Source organism: Rhinichthys klamathensis, unplaced genomic scaffold, assembly GCF_029890125.1.
Source record: "Rhinichthys klamathensis goyatoka isolate OS25496 unplaced genomic scaffold, OSU_Roscu_1.1 h1tg000090l_1, whole genome shotgun sequence".
NCBI lineage: Eukaryota > Metazoa > Chordata > Actinopteri > Cypriniformes > Leuciscidae > Rhinichthys > Rhinichthys klamathensis.
Genome location: NW_026606629.1, coordinates 325,327 through 345,058, shown reverse-complemented (window position 1 = coordinate 345,058; position 19,732 = coordinate 325,327). Strand labels below are relative to the sequence as shown.

The following is a 19,732-nucleotide window of genomic DNA, read 5'->3' as shown; positions in this document are numbered from 1 at the left end:
TACTGTAGCTTATATTTATATTAGTATTTGTGCATTTATGTGATCTACAGTGATTCCTCAAGAGCAGCGGTTCTAGAGACAATATATATTGGAGACACTAGCTATTCGAAATCCCTCCTATATCTGAACTAATTTAACTGGAATGGAGTTAAGAGAAACTCAGAGCTCAAGAGCGAATTCCGCTTTATAATATGTGAGAGAGTTGGGTCCGAGTCCACCTTTGTCGAGTCCGAGTTGAGTCCAAGTCCTTAACAATCGAGTCCAAGTCCGAGTCCAAAGAGGGCCGAGTCGGACTTGAGTTCGAGTCCTTAACGCCTGAGTCGAGTCCGGCCGAGTCCACAAAGATTTAAATGATTTGAAATTGACCTTTCACAAAGACCCACCCCTCTTAGTTACTGTTGCTACGTTCGACAAGCCATTCCGCTCTCACTCCACATGTTCTCACACAGTGAAAAATATATTGCGGAGCAAAGAGGACACTGACAGTGTGCCAACATACAAGACAGAGCAGCCTACTTTTGGTATGAAATAGTCTCATCTTTCAAATTTTATAATTATTATGAAATTCAAGCAATAACTACTGTTTTGTGGTGCTTAAATGTGTAGGCCTCAGTTCAAGCAGCACATGAACTGATATAATCTCTTCTAGTTATAGCATACCTGTCAACACTCCCGTTTTTCCCGGGTTTCTCCCGTTTTTTAGCCCTATCTCCCGGACCCCTCCCGGTTTGTTATTTCTCCCGGGAAACTCCCGTAATTTGCATGGCCCAAACTCCTTTATGAATAATCGGACCAATATGTTTGTCTAATGTTGACCAGTTGCCAGATCTTGTATTAAAGCTAGGGTATACGATTTCAAAGATTGTTCATTATTAATATCCTCGTTTAGATGCTGGTTATGGTTATATAGTACAATCCTAACAATAGGAATAGAAAAAAGAATGAAAAAATCCATTCACTCTATTGGCTGTACAGCCGCAGAGAAGTTGACCAATGTAAGCTGTCCGGCCGGACAGCTTACATTGGTCAACTGCTCTCATCCAATCACCAGTTCCACTTGAAACTCCGCCTGGCGCTCGCGTCTCCACCGCCCCCGCCCCCCTCCTGCGTCATGAAATTGCGCGCGTAAGCAGTTGACAGTCTATGGTAGCTAGCAAAGTAGCATATCAGCAATGGATAAAAAAAAAAAAGACAGCATCAAGCGTCCCCTGCTTGTCCCTACAGTAAAGTTAGGACGAAAGAGAAAGTCATTAGAGGAACGAGCAGAGATAAAAAAAAAAATGTGAAGAAGGCCGAACTTTGAGTAGGATAAATATATGGACCCTCCACCATTGACCGTTGGAGGAAGCTTCAGGAAGATCTGGGACTGAAGACCGACGCTGACACGGCTGACTTTTTGTTGAGCAGGTAAACATTTATTTATACTTTTATGGTGTGACGTGTTACATAAATAGCTTTTTATCAGTTTGACAACTTGCTCATGCTGTCGGTCGGCATTGGAATGTTAGCCGTTTAGCATCGCCTATCACGGGTCAAAGTAATTATATTTCTTGAAGTCCTTGAATATATTTCAGTAGGCCTAGCGGGTTTCTGTTCGAGCCGATCGAAATTTGAACAAGATGCGCTGTGTGCTGCAATAACAATTACTGAAAACCTTAGCAATACTAGTAGGATTATTCTAATGGTGGTGGGGAGTTTAGAACATTTCATGTGTTGCTAATCTTGCGTTGACGTGAACTCAAACGTGACATTGAATTGTTGATGAAGCAACTACGTTCAAGTGTCTAAAGGCAATTTTACATATGATGTGTCATTATAGCGAGGTCATTAGATTGAACATTACATGAACTGACATTACATCTCAGTTCCGATGTTTACTACCGGTGATCACAGCTTGACTGAGTGACGTAGTTCAGTTCGTTTTCCGGTGGGAGGGTTCAGGTAGCACAGAGGGGAGGGGTGTGTGTGTGGAGGGGCGGGATGCGTTTTTTTTAAAATTCAGGCTTTCTCGACCGATTTTCAAAATCGTACACCATAGCTTTAAATGCATTATATTCACACAATTAGGGGTGTAACGGTACATGTAATCGTATTGAACCGTTTCGGTACGAGGCTTCCGGTTCGGTACGCATACAAACCGAACGATTCCTTGGTACATTTTTCCTGCCGACAAAATTCGCGCTAGCGCGATCACCACAATGTTGCGCAACATCAAATGGCAAACGTAATGAAAGTGGAACGAAACTGCGCTACTCATTATGTTGTGCTTCACGGACCGTTGTTCGGACCAGCAACATCTGTGCAGCGCGAGCCGATCTCGATAAGCGACACTGTTACTACACAGCGCTAAGAGATCCAGTAAAGAAAACATTTGAATTCGCCACTGAAGTAATAACATCGCGGCGAGATCTAGTGAGAAGCATTCAAATTTCTCCATTATTAAAGGTGCTATATGGAACTTTTCTTCTAAAATGAATCCTTTTTTTATTGCCTGTGTGTGAAGGGGTTGTAATCACACATTACAATAATCCACTTGTCGGGTTTTGCTATTACCTCTGAAGGCCAGTATTCCTATTTCTATGTGAAGTCTCCGGGTCGGATTTACCGCGAAATCCAACGGATGTGACGTGCATGCGCGCTCCCGAGCCTCTCTCCTTATATACAGTCTATTGTAGACGGTCAGGGAGTTACGTCCGGTTAAAGGCGCACGTTTTTCGGCTTATATCTCAGTCAATCTTTGATCAATATTCCCAAGACTCGAATCGTTCGTAGTGCTGGAAGGGGCCTTTCGAACGAGCCCACCCCCGAGGTCCAACTCGCCCGGCTCCCCGAGTTATAGCCGTTCGAAATCGGGGGTCCCAGCGAACGGCGATCCGGTAGGGGGCATCCCCGAGGCCCGCCACTCTAGCGTTCGGGCAAGGGTTCCCCTGGGACCTCCTCCCCCGAATTTGAGCTCTCTGGGTCTTTGCGTTCCAGAGATACGAGCGATTTTCTTCTGAGATCGTGAAAACAGCACCAAAAACTATGGAACTTATATGGTTCTTTTCAGCTCGACTAGATGGCCCCAACGAGCTCGGTGCTCGCCGAATCCGTCTAGTATTCGCCGAGATATTTGCGTAATAGACGGTATTGTCTATGAGTTTGAGCACGAGCGCTCTTGTAAAATTTGGTTGCAATCTGAAACATCACCACTAGAGGCCGCTAAAAGTTACGTAGAGCACCTTTAACCGTAGATCTCTATTAGATCAAACAGCGCTGACGTGGAAACCAGGAGAAACATTGTGCGTGAATGATCTAGTTATAGGCTTTAAAGGGGTCATGAACTGGCTTTTAAAATTGTTTTATATTGTTGTCTGAGGTCAACTTATGACGTTCGCTTGGTTTTTACATTCAAAAACATCAAAATGAATAAGTAATAGGCTATTTTCTACCCTAGTTTTGAGCCTAGCTCAAAAACGCTCGGTTTTTATGGGCGTCTCGCATTGAATACTTGGAAGTAAACGCCAACTGCTGTGAGTGGATAACAGTTTTGCATATTATAATGAGTTTCGTCTAATGCGCGAATCGGTGGGCGGGGCTAAACCGTCCGTGTTGAAGTAGGCGTTGATCTTCTCTTGCGGGGGTGGTGTTTTATCCTCTTTGTCGTCATAGTTCCCCACTTTGAAAAACGAGTCGTTTGCTGAGCCTGGTGTCAATAAAAGCTTTTATTGGACTAACAAGGACGTTTTCAGTTCTGAAACTTACAGGATATTCTTATAATTTGATGACCTCTTAGATGTCAAAAGCTCAAGTAAAATTTGATTTCTCAGTTCATCACCCCTTTAAGTCCACAGACCAGCAACATTCACCATGGATTTAATATAACACTAACTGCCATGGAAGTTTGGCTGGAATAGTGAAATGCTTTCAAGTACTTCACACATCTTTTCCCAGCACTTCAAAACTCAAATATTATCTAAATATGATATAGGCTATATAAATATAGGCCTATATTTAAATGTTATTTTTAATGTGATGACCAAAACATTATTTGTTCATCCTTCAAAGATTACCCCCATTTATAAACCTGAACGTTTCAAGATGTAGGAAAACTCAAACTTATTTAAAAATATTTTTTTCTTTTAATAAATAGGAAATTTCTCTGGCATTTCTTTCTTTTTGCTGTATCGAAAATGTACTGAACAGTTACACCCCTACACACAATCCATCCACACATCATATACAATTTCAACCCGTTTGTCATCTCAACCTGGCAACCTATACCCCAGTTGCCCAGTTGCGCAGTCGTAACCCCCCCTAACCCCCCCCCCCCCCCCCAATCTCCCGGATTTTGAAAACCAAATGTTGACAGCTATAAGTTATAGCACAAATTAAACATGAATGAAAATCAGAACTGCAAAAAAGAAATCAATACACAGTACACACCATTTTTCAAGTTCAAGTCTACTGACTTAAATCTACTAACTGATTTGGATTGGTTGTCGGACAAAAATGATGGGTGCCTGCATTATGATTGGTCAGATCGCCTGTCAATCAAATTCCGGCGAAGGGTCTCAACACTGAGCTATTAAATTAATATTTTAAACCTTACAAAATGATTGCAATGTATAGTCACAGTCATACGTTTACCTATTGTACATCTTTCAGAATCTGCAAGGTAATGCTCAAGAATGACACACGATGCATTAAGAGCCAGGGGTACACTTTTGAGCAAGATGATGGTGATGTTTACATTTTTCTTATTTTGTTTTGCATGCTAATATCTTACCCTCTGAAGGGCAGGACTAAATTAATTAATGAATTTTTAAACAAAATAAGAACAATTTACACCAATCCAGTTCCATCCTTAACGGATGCTTCCTTCTTGAACATCAGGGTTTGTAATAATTGTGTATGAGTCCCTCACTTGTCACCAGTCCGAAAAGATGGATCTCACAATCATAGTCACTGCTAGTAAGGAGTCAAATATGCAGAAGATGCTGGAAAAGCAAAGAATGTGCAGGAGCTGGAGGATTTTTCCTCATGAACAACCATTAAAAAAAAAAAAAAAAAACAGTTGTGGATCATTCAGGTAATGACACACAATATTAAAATCAAGTAATTTGTCTTGTATTTTGTGTTTGTATTTTGTCTTGTGGACTAGGCTATTAAACATATGGGTAACACTTTAGAATACTGTATCTTACTCACTGCATAACTAATAAGGAATTATTGAAGAACTAGTAGGTAATTCTTCATTAACTACTTCTTCACTGCTGTTAACTACTAAGGAAGATGTGTTAACTAATTAGTATGTAATAGAATTTTATGATTGTTTTAAGTTACAGTTAGTTAATCAATAACTAATGAATTCTGTCATACCTCCTGAAGAACTACCATTAATTATCTATTAATTAAGGTTCAAGAAAAATAACTATGAAGTAACTAGTAATGAACAGTCATACACAGTAGTCACTACAATAATCCAGTTTTTTCTAGCATTGTAGTGGTGGAAGTACACAAATCAAGTACTTGAGTAAAAGTAAAGATAGCCCAATAAAATATTACTCCAGTACAATTATAATTAGGCCATTTTCAAAATTACCTTAGTAAAAGTACAAAGGTAATTAATTTTTAAAGTACTTAAAAAGTAAAAAGCATATTATTATACTTAGTTCTTATACATTTTAAACTTATTTTGCACCATTGAAGTTCCGGCAATATCACGGTAGCCTACATTTTACAGTGATTTGGTGATGCAAGAGCGCGGGCATTTGCATCCTCTTCTGGAGAGTTCTCAGCGCCGCCGATTTGGTGCATTTCTTCTGCGAAATACAGGTTTGTGTACGTTTTATTTAATCTATAAAATCATTACTGTGCTGTAAATCATTTTTATTTTATGCAAGGCAACATACAAGGACGCGATGTCAGTTAGCTTACCTAGCTGAGTCTGTCTTTTTTGCGTGATGGAAACGCCTGATCCCTTGCATTAAACAAATTATTTTATTCATAAATATAGTAAATCTATTTACATCAGATGTTAAATATGTTCTTAGAGCTGTGCACTGTTTGTTTATGGGCAGTGAAACGCAGGGCGGCGGTCTGAAGTTAAGCAGTTTCCCCGCCGAACACGAGCCCAGCTCCCGCAAGAGATCCAGCAACACTACCGTGGAGACGCGAGAACAGTTGATTACTTGAATTACTTTTAAAGGTTTAACTTTTGATTATAAATGTTTGTTAAACAAGTTTAAATGTAGGCAGTATACATGTTAAAACAAAATATCATCTGAAATAAAGGAAAATATCATGTAGCTTAAACGAGTCATTGTCGTGTATTTTACAAAGGTGAGTAAGTTTTATTTGAGTCAGAAGTATGTGGTAATTCTTTATTAATTACTAATGGGTTCCCTATATTTTCACTTTAGAATACTGTTTCAGGTTATAAGTCATTCCTGAAGAATTATCTAATAACTCTTTATTAATTACTAATAAATTCCCTATATTTTCACTTTTGAACACTGTTTCAGGTTATAAGTAGCCTAATTCCTGGATAGTTATTTGGTAATTCTTTATTAATTACTAATGGGTTCCCTGTATTTTCACTTTAGAATACTGTTCCAGATTATAAATAATTCCTGGAGAATTATCTAATAATTATTTATTAATTACTAATAAGTTCCCTATATTTTCAGTTCCCCTCAGTTATTGCCTAAAATACATGAATTTACTCAATGGCATTCTATGCTGAGGAAAACAGACACACACAGTACTGTATATAAAATATAAAAACTAATCTGAGGTTAGTTTTGTATGACTGTTCATTAGTTACTACTTAGTTATTTTTCTTGAACCTTAATTAGTAGATAATTAATGGTAGTTCTTCAGGAGGTATGCCAGAATTTATTAGTTATTGATTAACTAACTGTAACTTAACACAATCATAAAATTCTATTACATACTGATTAGTTAACACATCTTCCTTAGTAGTTTACAGCAGTGAAGAAGTAGTTAATGAAGAATTACCTACTAGTTCTTCAATAATTCCTTATTAGTTATGCAGTAAGTAAGATACAGTATTCTAAAGTGTTACCAACATATGTTATGTGAAAAAGCTTTTTCAGTGCAGTACTGAATAGAAACAATGTTTTTATGATCTTTCTTATTAATACATTTAAAAAAAATACATTTTGGAGATTCTGAAAGGTGTATGTAAACTTATGACTAAAGTGTAAATGTAACAAAAAATCATACAATTATTAGACGCCAAAATGTTGCTATGTTTATCACGTTCTCATGTTGCTATGGTTACTATCAATCATCGCAATTTCATGACTCACAGGACTAAAATTTAAGTTTAGTCCTGTGCGCTATTGACTATCTAAATAATATTTGTTCGTGCTTCTAAAGCACCAGTGGTTACATTCACACTGTAATTTTTTTTAATTACCGTGTGTTTCCAAAAATATAGACACACCTGCACTCAAATGTACACTTCACATTATACACGTTGTCATAAACATAAAAGTACCACAATGTACCATGGTATCATTACCATGGGGATTTGAACATGAATCAGAGTACCATGTATGGTACATGAATTCCACGATCAGGCTAGATATTACCATCTGATCATCACTGTACTAATGGTTCTCAATCTCCACTATACTAATATTTCTTTGTTTTGTGCATTCATGTGATGCCAGAGATTTGCAAAGAGACTATATAGGCTATCAGAGATTGGATAGCCTATAGGCTACATAATAACATGTAGGCTAGGCCTAATATAAATGGTTTAGTTTTGCTTTTATAAATTGAGCATTCATGATATTACTACAGATAAATACATTTTCTGTTGATTTGTGTTAGGTCCATCTGAAAGATTATGCAGTAGATTTTGTTTTTGTTATCAATTTGAATTGTTATATCGCATGTAGAGTTTACAGATGCAGAAAAGTACCTAGATATTAAAAGTGTGTGATGTCATCACTGCTCATTATCCCAATAGGCCTACAAGATTACTTGTCAAAAAAAACAAATGAAATATTTTAGTTCACTGTAGAGATTTCAGAAAAATAGGATAAAGGGATACCCAATTAATGTCATCATTTACTCACCCTCATGTTGTTCCAAAACCTGTGAGTTTCTTTCTTCTGTTGAGCATAAGATATTTTGAAGATTGTTGGTAACCAAACCATTTCGGTGCCCATTGACATCGATGAAAAAAAAACAAAAAACGAATGAGACCGTTCTCAAAATATCTTCTTTTGCTTAATAGAAGTCATGTTTTGAATAACATGAGTGTAAATGTCAATGATGAAAGTATTTTCCTTTTTAGGTGAACTATGCATGCCCCCTAAAAGCACAAGTGGCCCCTGTCACATATCATCAAAGTTTAATGTACTACAAACGTCAGTTACAACAAACGTCACAGGACCTGCAGTACGTCAGTAGATACCATAAGCTACAATCATTCTGATAATAATTTCTCTCAAAATTTCTGACACAAAAATGAATAAATATTCCATAAGGTGTATTTGTTTATCACAGTTAGGTAATATACTATGCTTAGAAATGAAGGGCTAAACATTATTGTCAAAGATAGAGGAAATGGGTCTAAAAGGATACAAACGGGCATGCGGTCTGAAAAGACTGGGAAGGTACATTGTTTGTTTTATTTTTCTGCTTTACTCTAGAGCTGTCTAATAGTGACATCTACTGGTGAACTGCACACATGCAGATTTTTAAACTATGTGATGTATATATTTTTTAAATGTCTATCAGCAGGTGTTGTGCATGTGATGCACTGATACATTTATTCTCTGCACCACAGAAATCAGTATTGCTGGAAAAATGAGGAAAGAAAGCACAGGCAACATCGCAGAAGTCCTTTTACGTTATTCTGCAAAACTTTTATTGAACAAAAGTATTTTAATTCTCACCACACTGTCCTCAATACAGTACCATAATGCTGGATCTAAACGATTCATATATGCACCATATCTTTTTTTTTAATATATATATGTACATACAGTGGAAAGAGGAATTAAATAACATTGCTCAATAACATTCAGACAAATAGATTTTTTAAAAAAAATCTGAAAACCCCTTGACCAACACGCTTATTGGTAAACAGAGTAATTGACAAAAGTACAGAAATAAAACCATATTTTTTGTTTTATTACTCTTGAATTAGTGTTCACAATCAACTATGTGTTACTGAGAGCAGAGAAGACGTGTTGGTGAGGTGCGATAAGACATCAACAGTATAGCAGAACTGGAAGTGGGTGGCACATTTGGTTGAAAGGACACACATTCAAAAACTCTCAGACTAACTCTCTCTTAGAAGCTACAATCCCGTTTCATTCCAGTCTCTTTTACCGCATGTCGTAACTGCGGCATTTATCTCCCTTTATGAAGTACCCTGATTCTGAAGAAACCCTGAAGTGACTCGGACCCAAGAGAAATACCTGGAAAGCTGTGTGTGTTCGCATTGTAAGAGCAGAGAAGTCCAAACACTGCCTTCATGAATGCTGGACGGACTGTAGATGCAAAAACAGTGTCTGTAAAGGCTCAGAGGATGGGACAGCACCGCTTTATTTCAGGGCGAAATCGGACTGTCATTCCAACAATTGGATCGGATTTGGATTCAACCAGTGTGAACGCACGGAAATGTTGCGTGGTCTTTGTATGAGCTCTATGAATGGAGACAAATCTTCAGTTATGAACCAAATCGCACTCCTCATTCTTCACATGGCCATCTGCTCTGAGGAATCAAGGTTAAGACATGCACATGAATCTATTCTCCTCTGATAATTCAGTACAAGAGCTACAATTGTACGTACTGTAATGCTCTTTCAGGCAGAGAAATGTAAACCAATATAATGTGGGTTGAGGTTGTGGATTCTACCAGCAACAAGGAAGAGCAAAAGAACAGCTGTCCAAAGAGAGTTCTACAGATGTTGCTTAGTGAGGATGGCATTTTGTCTGTCTTTACTAAAATCTCCAAGGTGGCTGTAAATCACTTTAAAAAAAAACTAAACAGGACGCATGTATCAAGGATGGACATCTCTTTTTAAAAGAAGGATAAAGTTGCTACTGCTCCCTACTAGCGTGGAGGCGATGTAGAGTTAGAAGTCCTTGAAGTTGGTTGGGAAAGGAGCATATCTTCATCCCCTCAGTCAAGGGTTCAGTAAAGTCAGAGGAGTGTGCAGGAAGAGAAAAGAAAAGATAGAGAAGAAGGAAACAGAGGTGCACGGGGGAAGAGGTAACGTCCGTTAAAACAGTGCCAGATTCAGGCAAGGGGCTTGACAAGGTAGAGTTTGTCTCCTTGCTCACTGGTGAAGATGGGCGCTTTCTTGTAGTGCTCTACAAGCTCTTCCATACTGCTAAAACGCCGCTGGCCGATGCAGTACACTCCATCCTGAAGCTGCACCTTGAAGTGCTTGTTCTTCCCCACAGCCTTCAGAGAAATGGAGAAATCACTGGGCTGGAAAACAACAGGCAGAGATACGGAGAGAGAAATTAATGGGACGTTGTTGCTGCTGCTTCTCCATGCCTAACACCAGATGGCAGCATTGATTTAAATAAGGCCACATAACAGCCAGAACTATTATATAATAACAGAATTTGTTCCAGGATTTCTTTAATGAAATAATCAATAATAATAAAAACATCTTTAATTATTCTTTGTGATTTCTAAGTTCTTTCATTCCTAAATCACTGATCACTGAAAAGCTGATGGCTTTTTTATGTGAAATGCAATTTTTTATCTTTCTTTTTAATAACTGTTCCAAATGACAAATTACATGCACAATAATAATTTATGAACAATTTTTTAAGAGCATAAAGCAACCAAACGGAGATTTTGCTATACTGTATATCATGGCATGATTTTAAAACTGTCACATGCAGAAAATTATGGCATATATTAAAAATCTGTCTCAGTAAAGGACCGGTCAGACAGCTTTGTTAATTATAACTGTTTTTTTTTTTTTTTTTTTTTGTTGCTACAATCCACTCACATCTGGTGTAGACTTATGGTTGCCAAGATTCGCAACTTGGTGCATTACTATAGAATTCAAATGACATGTGGCCACAGGTGTGTACAGTATACTTTTTGTATTATGACATGACAGAAGGCCAAGTATGGTAATCCAATCTCGGAATTTGTCCTCTGCATTTAACCAATCCAAGTTAGTGCACACATTAGGAGCGTTGAGTAGTGAACACACACACACACACACACACACACACACACACACAGTCCTGGACACACACCTGGAGCAGTTGGCAGCCAATTACTGTGGCGCCCGCCCGGGGAGCGATTGGAGGTTAGGTGTAAGATTTTGGTCATACTGTCCACCCCTACACAATTTGACTATGGGAAGTCAAAGTCTCAAAGGAATTCAAATAAGTTGTGCAAGTTTCATGGTTTATTCAGCACTGTCCAAATAGATATGTCGTCACACAGAACAGTCAGTGGGTTGTGCAAGTAAACAGATCCACTATCCTGGGGGTCGCACAAATAATTGGTTAACACTGTGTGGTTCACTTGGCTAGTGACGTTTTTTTTCCCCCATTTTGGCTTCCCATAAATTACATACCTAAATAAGACTGCATTCCTACATGAAAGGTTGTTTGCAACAGGTAGTTTGGCATATAGATATAAGCGAACTGTTTAAAATCAGTTTAACTTACCGATGACTCACTGTCCCGTATCAGAAAGTCCCCTTCCCCTCCTCTCTCATTAAGCGCACACTCTGCTTGATGCCGTGTCACGTTACCATAATACCAATCCTTTCCAGCAAATTTGCCTGTGCGTGAGGGCACCGTGTGACTGATGTGAGGCGAGCCGTGATTTGACCCTAAGCCCTTCGTTACTGGCCCATCATTGAGCACTACCACATAGTTCTTGGGCACAAGGCCGACAACGCCGCGGCTGTTTTTACACCTCCACCACTCTGGGTCATTCTCTGGCTTTTCCATAACCTCCATAGTCTCGCCCTTTTCAAAGTTCAGTTCCTCCTCCGTAACGGAGCTGAAGGGGTACAGAGTTTGGACCACATGCAGAACAGAGCTCCCGGAGCCTCCTGGCCGGCCGTTGGCCATCGCCGCACCTTGCCCAACCTTCAAAGACCGGAAGCCCCCCAAAGTGTCCCCAAAGACCCCATCATTGTCTGCGTATCCCACCTCCTCTTGGACATAGTTGGATGGAAACCAACCAACACGGCCGGCATAGCTACCCCTCCACCAGCCGTCACTGCACTTCTCCATGACCACCACCCTATCCCCTTTAACAAGGTTGAGTTCATCTTCACGCTCAGCTGCGTAAGAGAACTTCACCAGTGCGGGAATGTTCAGGTCATAGATCCGCTCGGCCCCGCCCCCTCCACCCCCTCCTGTGCTGCCATTGGATGGGTATTCTGCCTCTGTGCTGGGTGTGGGAGATGGATCACGAGCACTGGTCTTCCTTTTCGTTTTTCCCAGTCCTGAGAGGAATAGAAAGAGGCAAAAAAGTAAGGAAGTGAGAATCTGAAAAAAAAACTATTGATTCATTTGAGTCTATACAGATCATTGATTTGACGATAAACAGAGGACATGCCTTTTTATTGCAATGTACTTGGATTCCGTGAGCAGAAAGACACATTTTGAATGGTTCTTTCGAATGAATCGGTCACAAAGACAGAAAATGTATTGCTTTAAAGGTACAGTATGTGATTTTTCAAAATCGTTGTTGAACACTGTTGATATTTTAAATCATTGCCTGATCATATCCCCTCCTTTTTACAGTGATATTCCTCTGAGCTTTTCTCTTTTGTAATGTCTCTCTCTCAGCCATCTCTCTTTTCTTCAAATCTCCCTCTTGCTCAGCTCACTCTCCTTCCCCATCCTGAGTGGACACGCCCCCTTCTGCTGATTGGCTCACTCTCTCTACTCTCCCATCATGAGTGGACATGCCCCCTTCTGCTTATTGGCTACAAGCTTGTTGTGGTGCTTGGTACGATCCACATTCAACAGCATTATTCAAAAATCACTTACCGCACCTTTAAAAGCCAAATGGGACAAAAATGATTTGCCAAACTGTTGGTGACACGACTAGTGCAGAAATCACAGACTTCTCCTTTAAATTCCCATTCCTACTCTCTAACCACAGACTGCCAAGTACCCTGAAATTCCCTGATGTCTTGATGTCTTGATGTCTCTCTCTACTATAAAAAATTGCCACCACTTCTGAGCAAATAGAAGCTGATCTACTCAAGACTAGTGATCTGACAGAGCAGGCTGTGTTAAAGGCCAAGGAGGAAAGTAAACACTTGAGTCCTGGGGGTGCATTGGGAACCATGGAAGAAAAGAGAGATTAAGGATTGAAGACATTCAAATTCAGCTTTAAAGAGAAATGGGATTACTATGATCTGATTATCTAACAAAGGAACAAGTAACCTAAAACAGACAATGGTTTGAGCACAGATCCTAAAACCATACACGTTCATCACTCTCACAAAAAAAAAGAGAAAAAATCTTGTACAGATAAGGCTTAATAACTAGAGATGAAATGGTATGAAAATTTCAATTCACAATTATAGTGACCAAAATTATCACGGTTATCAATATTATCATGGTATTGTTAAAATGTGCTGGAAATATACAAAAAGTATTGATACACACACTGGCACACATTCAAATATAATTAAAATATAAAAACTGTCATGCTAAATGTCGGGAATTTTATCGTTGTTTAGAGTCAAACCAGTGACTCGTTCCTATTAATAACCCGGTGATGTGTAAGGTTAAAATCTAGTGTTCTTTTATATGATACAGGTCAAAAACCAGATCAGCTCACACAGGTCTTTGCCCATTTTCCAATTTTGCTCTGCATATACCGGTAAACACTTTTTCCAGCGTTTACCATTCAATGTCTTGTGCATGTGTTGGTGACCAAACGAGAAAAAGCCTTATGATTTAAAAATGTTGTTGTTTGGTTTTTATAATGAGCATTTCGTACATGTCAAATACATTCATTCTCTAAATGCCAGTGAAATAGACAGGGACCCTGCCGTATCCTAAGAAGGACCCCGGTTTGCATCCCAGTGTCTTGACAGGCAGCCAAAAATAAGCCCTCTCACTTGTTCCCAGGTAGCAGAGGAGATCTGCCACTGCCTCCTCTACTGTTCCCATGTAGACATGTACGACACATAATCAAAAGTGTCATGTGTGTGCATGTGCACGTTCAGTGTGCTGTCACTGCAGGCAGAGTACATTTCCAAATTTTACATTTACAGAATTTCCAACTTCGATACGATACCTTGAAAAAAATATCGATATTTGATACCATTTTCGATACCACTGGGGAAACTGCCATATATAGCGCCATACAGATTATTTGTTATCATCTCATATTTTTTTTGATAACTGTGGAAATTTTAGTAATTCATGTAAAATAACAGTGGATAGTCTTCATTGTAAAAATGTAATACAGATTAATGGTTAACTTCAAATTCAAGGACCTTTCAAGGACTTTCCAGGTCCAATACCATCAAATTGGACCCGTGGGGACACATTTCAAGTGAGAGCAAGGTTACATTGTAAGATACATTATTACAGTTTTTATGTGTCAAACAACTATGCAAAAGAGCTTTTTCTTTTGCATTTATTTTTGGCCATATGACAGAGATCTGATATTCTATTTGTTTATTTGTCCTTTGTCGTATTTCTGCTTTGCATAAAACTGAAGAATATTTGGTACATCCTATACTGTATTCTAAAATTAAAATGTAAAACTTTATAAAGTAAGATAAATAAGCTTCCGGCCAAACGAACATAAGGGTTCGACTTAAGTCTTAAGCGCAACTTCTTTGAGTAATGCGACGCACTGCTGATATTTACGCCACGCCATGACACACTACGCTACTTCGACGTCACAAGTTGCGTTAGTTGCGCTTTAGGCGTAAGAAGACTATGTTCGCTTGGCCGGAAGCTAGAATTGTACATTGTAGCGTGTTAAATATGAATATTTATCTAACACAAACTCATCACTTTGCTTCAGAAGGTCTTTATTAACCCCCCGGAGCTGTGTGGAGCACTTTTATGATGGATAGATACACTTTTTTGAGCTTCAATCTGATGTTTGCAATGGTTGCAATTCACTGCCATTATAAAGCTTGAAAGAGCCAGGACATTTTTTAATATAACTCCGATTGTGTTCGTCTGAAAGAAGAATGTCATATACACCTAGGATGGCTTGAGGGCGAGTAAATCATGGGCTAATTTTCATTTTAAAGGGAACTACTCCTTTAACGTAACGCGTGAATGCGCATAACTAACGTAAATCAAGCAAGCTAGCATGCATAGGCCATGAAGTGTTGGCGAAATAACACATTATCGGACCGGAGGGAATAATATGGAATTTTTTCCAGAAAACTTCTTTCACAAAATAAATTCAAGCACTTTCAAGAACTTGTATCTATTATGTTTATTTTCAAAAACTTTCCAGGGCCTTGACAAGGTTTTTTTCAGATTCCCAAACTTTCAAGGATTTAAAGGACCCGTGGGAACCCAGTTACAATTATAGTTACAAAAATTATTCAGTCAAGATCAGCAAATTATTTTCTCTTTGTCTTTTGTTCTTTGATTAATTAACAGACACCACCAGGTTTATTTGGCTGCTGTCACTTTAAGAGCGTACGAACGGATCCAATATACTGTTACTCCACATGTGTTTTCTCTCAACTATTTACGTTCCAAAACTGACTATATTTACTGGAATACTCTGCAAGACAGACATTTTGACAATTTTGTATACCATTTAAATGCAACAAGTAAATTTGGTACTCGCAAGCTGTTTGAGAGGCGGCTTTATGTGAGCGCCACTTGCATAGATTAGTGGTGTGCGTGCTTTTGGTGTGAGCTTGGCACCTGCAGGAATGAGTAAAATTATGCACAATACCCACAACCCGATGCTGAAATTCAGGCCAACACCAACACTATTCAACCGGAGCAAATGAGACAGATGAATAAGAGGAGACGGGTGTGTGTCGCTGTCGGAGAGAAGAGAGAGCGAGAACTCATAGCTGGTATCGGTGTATCGATACTGCAGAAAAGGAGTATTGGAACAGTTTAAGATAGTTCAGTATCGATACATATCAAAGTATGAATATTTTTGACAACACTAGTACATAGTGTACTGAGGTGTGGAAATGAGCTGAGGCCTGCTAACTCCTTGCACACTCCAAACCCCAGCTGTCTGTGAGCAACTAAAGCGCAATGGGCCTCCCAGGCGACAGGGGCAGTATGCTGGAGCTGCTTCATACTGATAAGACTGGGAAAGTTCAAGGGAAGGATGAGAAAAATCTCTAAAGAAACTCATCCTGACGTGAGTTGACAGGAGAAAGAGAAGTCAGTTTGGCAAGTAATGATGCACAGAATAACAGATAACATTTGATGTCTGTCACAATTCTCTAGGAGCCTATCAAATGAACTGCAAAGCTTTCTCAAATGCATTCATGCGTGCCTGCACATACACATATACACAAACATCATTTTGCACGCGAGTCGCATGCCTAGGCACTAACAGATATGTGTGAAGACAAAAAAAGAAGCCCCATTTTCCATTAGTCCTCAACTCCTGGGTCCTTGACCACTGAAGTACACTTAACAGGTAATTCCCCTAGGAATGTCAGACTCACACCACACTGCACATTAACCTGGAAATACCTCTGCCAATTCTGAGGTAAGAACTAATAGGACTTTAAAGTAAGATATATCAACCCTTTGCCCTTTGCAGTCTAGAAGGTAGGGATGGGCTTGAGTACCTACTACAATGATCAATCATGATACAAAGTTATTAACGTGAATTAAAATTTAAGCAAATATATTTGTTCTTACTGAGGCTCATGCTATACATGTTTATTTCATAATTAGGCTTACACAGAACTCAGTTCCTTGTGTAAGTTTTATACATGCCCCGGCAATGACAATATTTGTAGATCATTTCAGGAAAAGTCTGTTTAAGCTTTAAACTATCCGAACGTGCAGATCCTTAGATCTTTAGCAAAAGCTTGTCTGATAATATAATGGATAGGAATAGTTGCTAAGATACGATTGGTCAGTAACATTTTTAACGTGGGGCCTAGCAAAGTGTCAGTTAGCATCAGTGCTCTAAACAGAGACTTGCAGTCTGGAGCAGTAACAGAATTCAAATCTCTACGATGGGGGAGTGACCTGGACTGCAAACAAGAACAGTTAAAAGTCAATCTTCCAGTTCAAAGGGAGCAGAAACTTCCCCCTATGCTGGAACTCTGAGACTGTGTTAGCGGATAGTGCTGTGTGCTTCTGAGGCTCGGGCTGACAGGGAATGAACACTGCAACAAACAGAACAGAGACCTTTTGGGAAATCTAGAAATAGAAGCACGTCCCACCACCAGTGACAAATACGTGATAGGAACGCCTAAGAAGGCTTAAAAAAGGAGGAGAATGAAGACAGAAAAAATATATGAAAACTGAGTGCAAGCAGTCTTTGAGGTGAAGCAATGTGAAACCTCTTTTCAAAAGTCCCAAAGAAGATGAAGCTGTTGATTTGAGTAGAGATTTAAAGAGCTGATTTGGTCCATCTCAAGTGACAAAAACATGGCACACCATACTACTGCAAGTAATACAATAACAAAAACTCCCTCATGGCCGTCACAACACGTTCATTTTAACACAGCCAGACAGTGTTCTTACACTATTCCACAAAGGCACTCACACAACTGTACACCCACAAAGCCCTAATTTCTGCTATTACAAGTTGGCAAAATAACCGTCCATCAACTCACATTTCCGGAAAGCAATCACCACTTTCTCCTTAACCTTTACACCTTCGGTTTATGCTCTGTCTTCTGTCCAATATAAAAATGACTTCTTAAGAGGCAAAATCATCCAACCATCAAAGCTTCAATAATGGTACTCCCCCTTCCATTATGCTCCATACCACAATATTACCCAAATATCTCTTCATTCAATTAACTCCCCATCTATGTAATTAGCTTGGAACTTACCCCACAGTAAACCTGCAGGCTCCATTTGCCATTCATTGAGTCCTGCCTCTATTAAGGAAATACAATGTTGCACATTAAGAATGTTTTAGACAGGGAGACTGTTCCTATCGTAGCACCACATCCACATAATGCAGTGTTGATATTTTAGAAGGTGATAGAACCGCTGATCTATATACATGACTGGATTGCTCATGCATTCTAAACTGCTAGCAGGCGGTGAAGCCACCGGAAGAGTGCGATCGGCTAAGAGTGCTATCTTACTATTCCCTACCAACAGAGGGCATCATTGACTTATAGCCAAAACATTGACCCAAAATAACCCCATGGATCAGTCACACATGAATAGTTTTTAAGATATGTATGGACAATCACATTAATTGATACTTCGAACATTATCTGTAATGTTTATGGTCTTCTGCACACTGCTGACACAGGTAACTGAAATAGATTTCTTTATGAACGTAATTATGCTGGAAATATTAAGCACGAACAAATCTGGGATTTTTAACAGAAATTGATTGAATAAATATTCAAAATATTTAATACAATTCCCTATTACTATATTGCACTGAATTGTATTCAAATCTAAGGTTTACCATGCATCATCTTGCTCGAAACGAATGTTGGGAAATGTCCTTAAATACAAACACCATTGAATCATTTACAGTTACTGTACGAATACAATCAAATTATATAACATATTTAAATAACCACAGTGAATAGAATCACAGAATCATTTCGCCCTTTGTAATACAAATGTTGAGGTGTCCTGTCCATCAGCTGATCTGATATTCACTACTGTATAATGAAGATGAATGTAACTTTTAATAATCAGGGGAAATTCACGACTTTAAACGTTCAACACGTTTGCCTATTAAACGTTTATTCACGTTTGTAGAATGTATAGCCTTCCTTCAGATATAAAAACGCTGACTCGTTAAGTAATGCTGTCTTATTAAAATCAGATGATTTCCTATTAATTCAATAGAATGTGAGCCAATACTAGGGAATACCAATATGGTGGCGCAGTTGCTTCACTTTTTATGACGTCATGAGCAATACAGTTCTCTATATAGATCAGTGGTTAGAACCCCCAAAAGGATTAGACAAAATAATTAGCTGTAGTAAATAAAGGAAAATAAAAACGGCAAGACTTGTGTCAAAAGCCCTAGTACTTTAGTAACAAGTCAATAATAAAGTTGGGAAAAATGTGCATGCATGCTCTGTGAAGAGTGTCCATGCTGTGCAATAATGTGCTTGTGAACGACAATGCATTTCTAGGTCAAAATGTCTTAATGTGGTTTTAATGTAAACACAGTTGGTTGTTCAAATGCTGAACTTTACTCTTTGAAGTCCATGAGACCCTAGGGTGTCCCATTTGTCATTTTATGATTCATAAAGCTTCTCATGAACCTATTTGAGGTCACTATGCACCCTTGATGCACCCTTTTGTGGAATCCACAGGAGACAAAGCAAAAGTCAATAACGGAAGACACTAACCAACTAAAGTTATGTTTAACTTTAATATCTGCCACTGGTTAGACAAACAGATGGAGAATCCAAGGGATCAAGGTTTGATGCTGTAACTGCACCAATATGGGCACATCTTTCAAAGCATCTTTCTCCATTGACTATGCACCAGCCAATCAACTTCTATTAAAAGGATAGGCCTTTTCAGTCAAGCTAATGTTGCTGCATTGGGCTGGTTTGGGATACCCAAA

At 38.9% G+C, this 19,732-nt stretch overlaps 1 protein-coding gene across 2 annotated transcripts in view; it reads right to left on the bottom strand.

Moving 5' to 3' along the window:
- Positions 1–8,863: 8,863 nt before the first annotated feature.
- Positions 8,864–19,732, bottom strand: part of nck2a (NCK adaptor protein 2a) — a 65,979-nt gene continuing 55,110 nt past the window's right edge. For both annotated transcript variants that reach the window (XM_056251780.1, XM_056251781.1), the window contains exons 3-4: positions 11,677–12,467; positions 8,864–10,465 (exon numbers count right to left, since the gene is read on the bottom strand). In XM_056251780.1, coding sequence (XP_056107755.1) covers positions 10,271–10,465; positions 11,677–12,467 — 986 coding nt within the window. In that variant the 3' untranslated portion in view covers positions 8,864–10,270. The remainder of the gene's footprint in view (positions 10,466–11,676; positions 12,468–19,732) is intronic.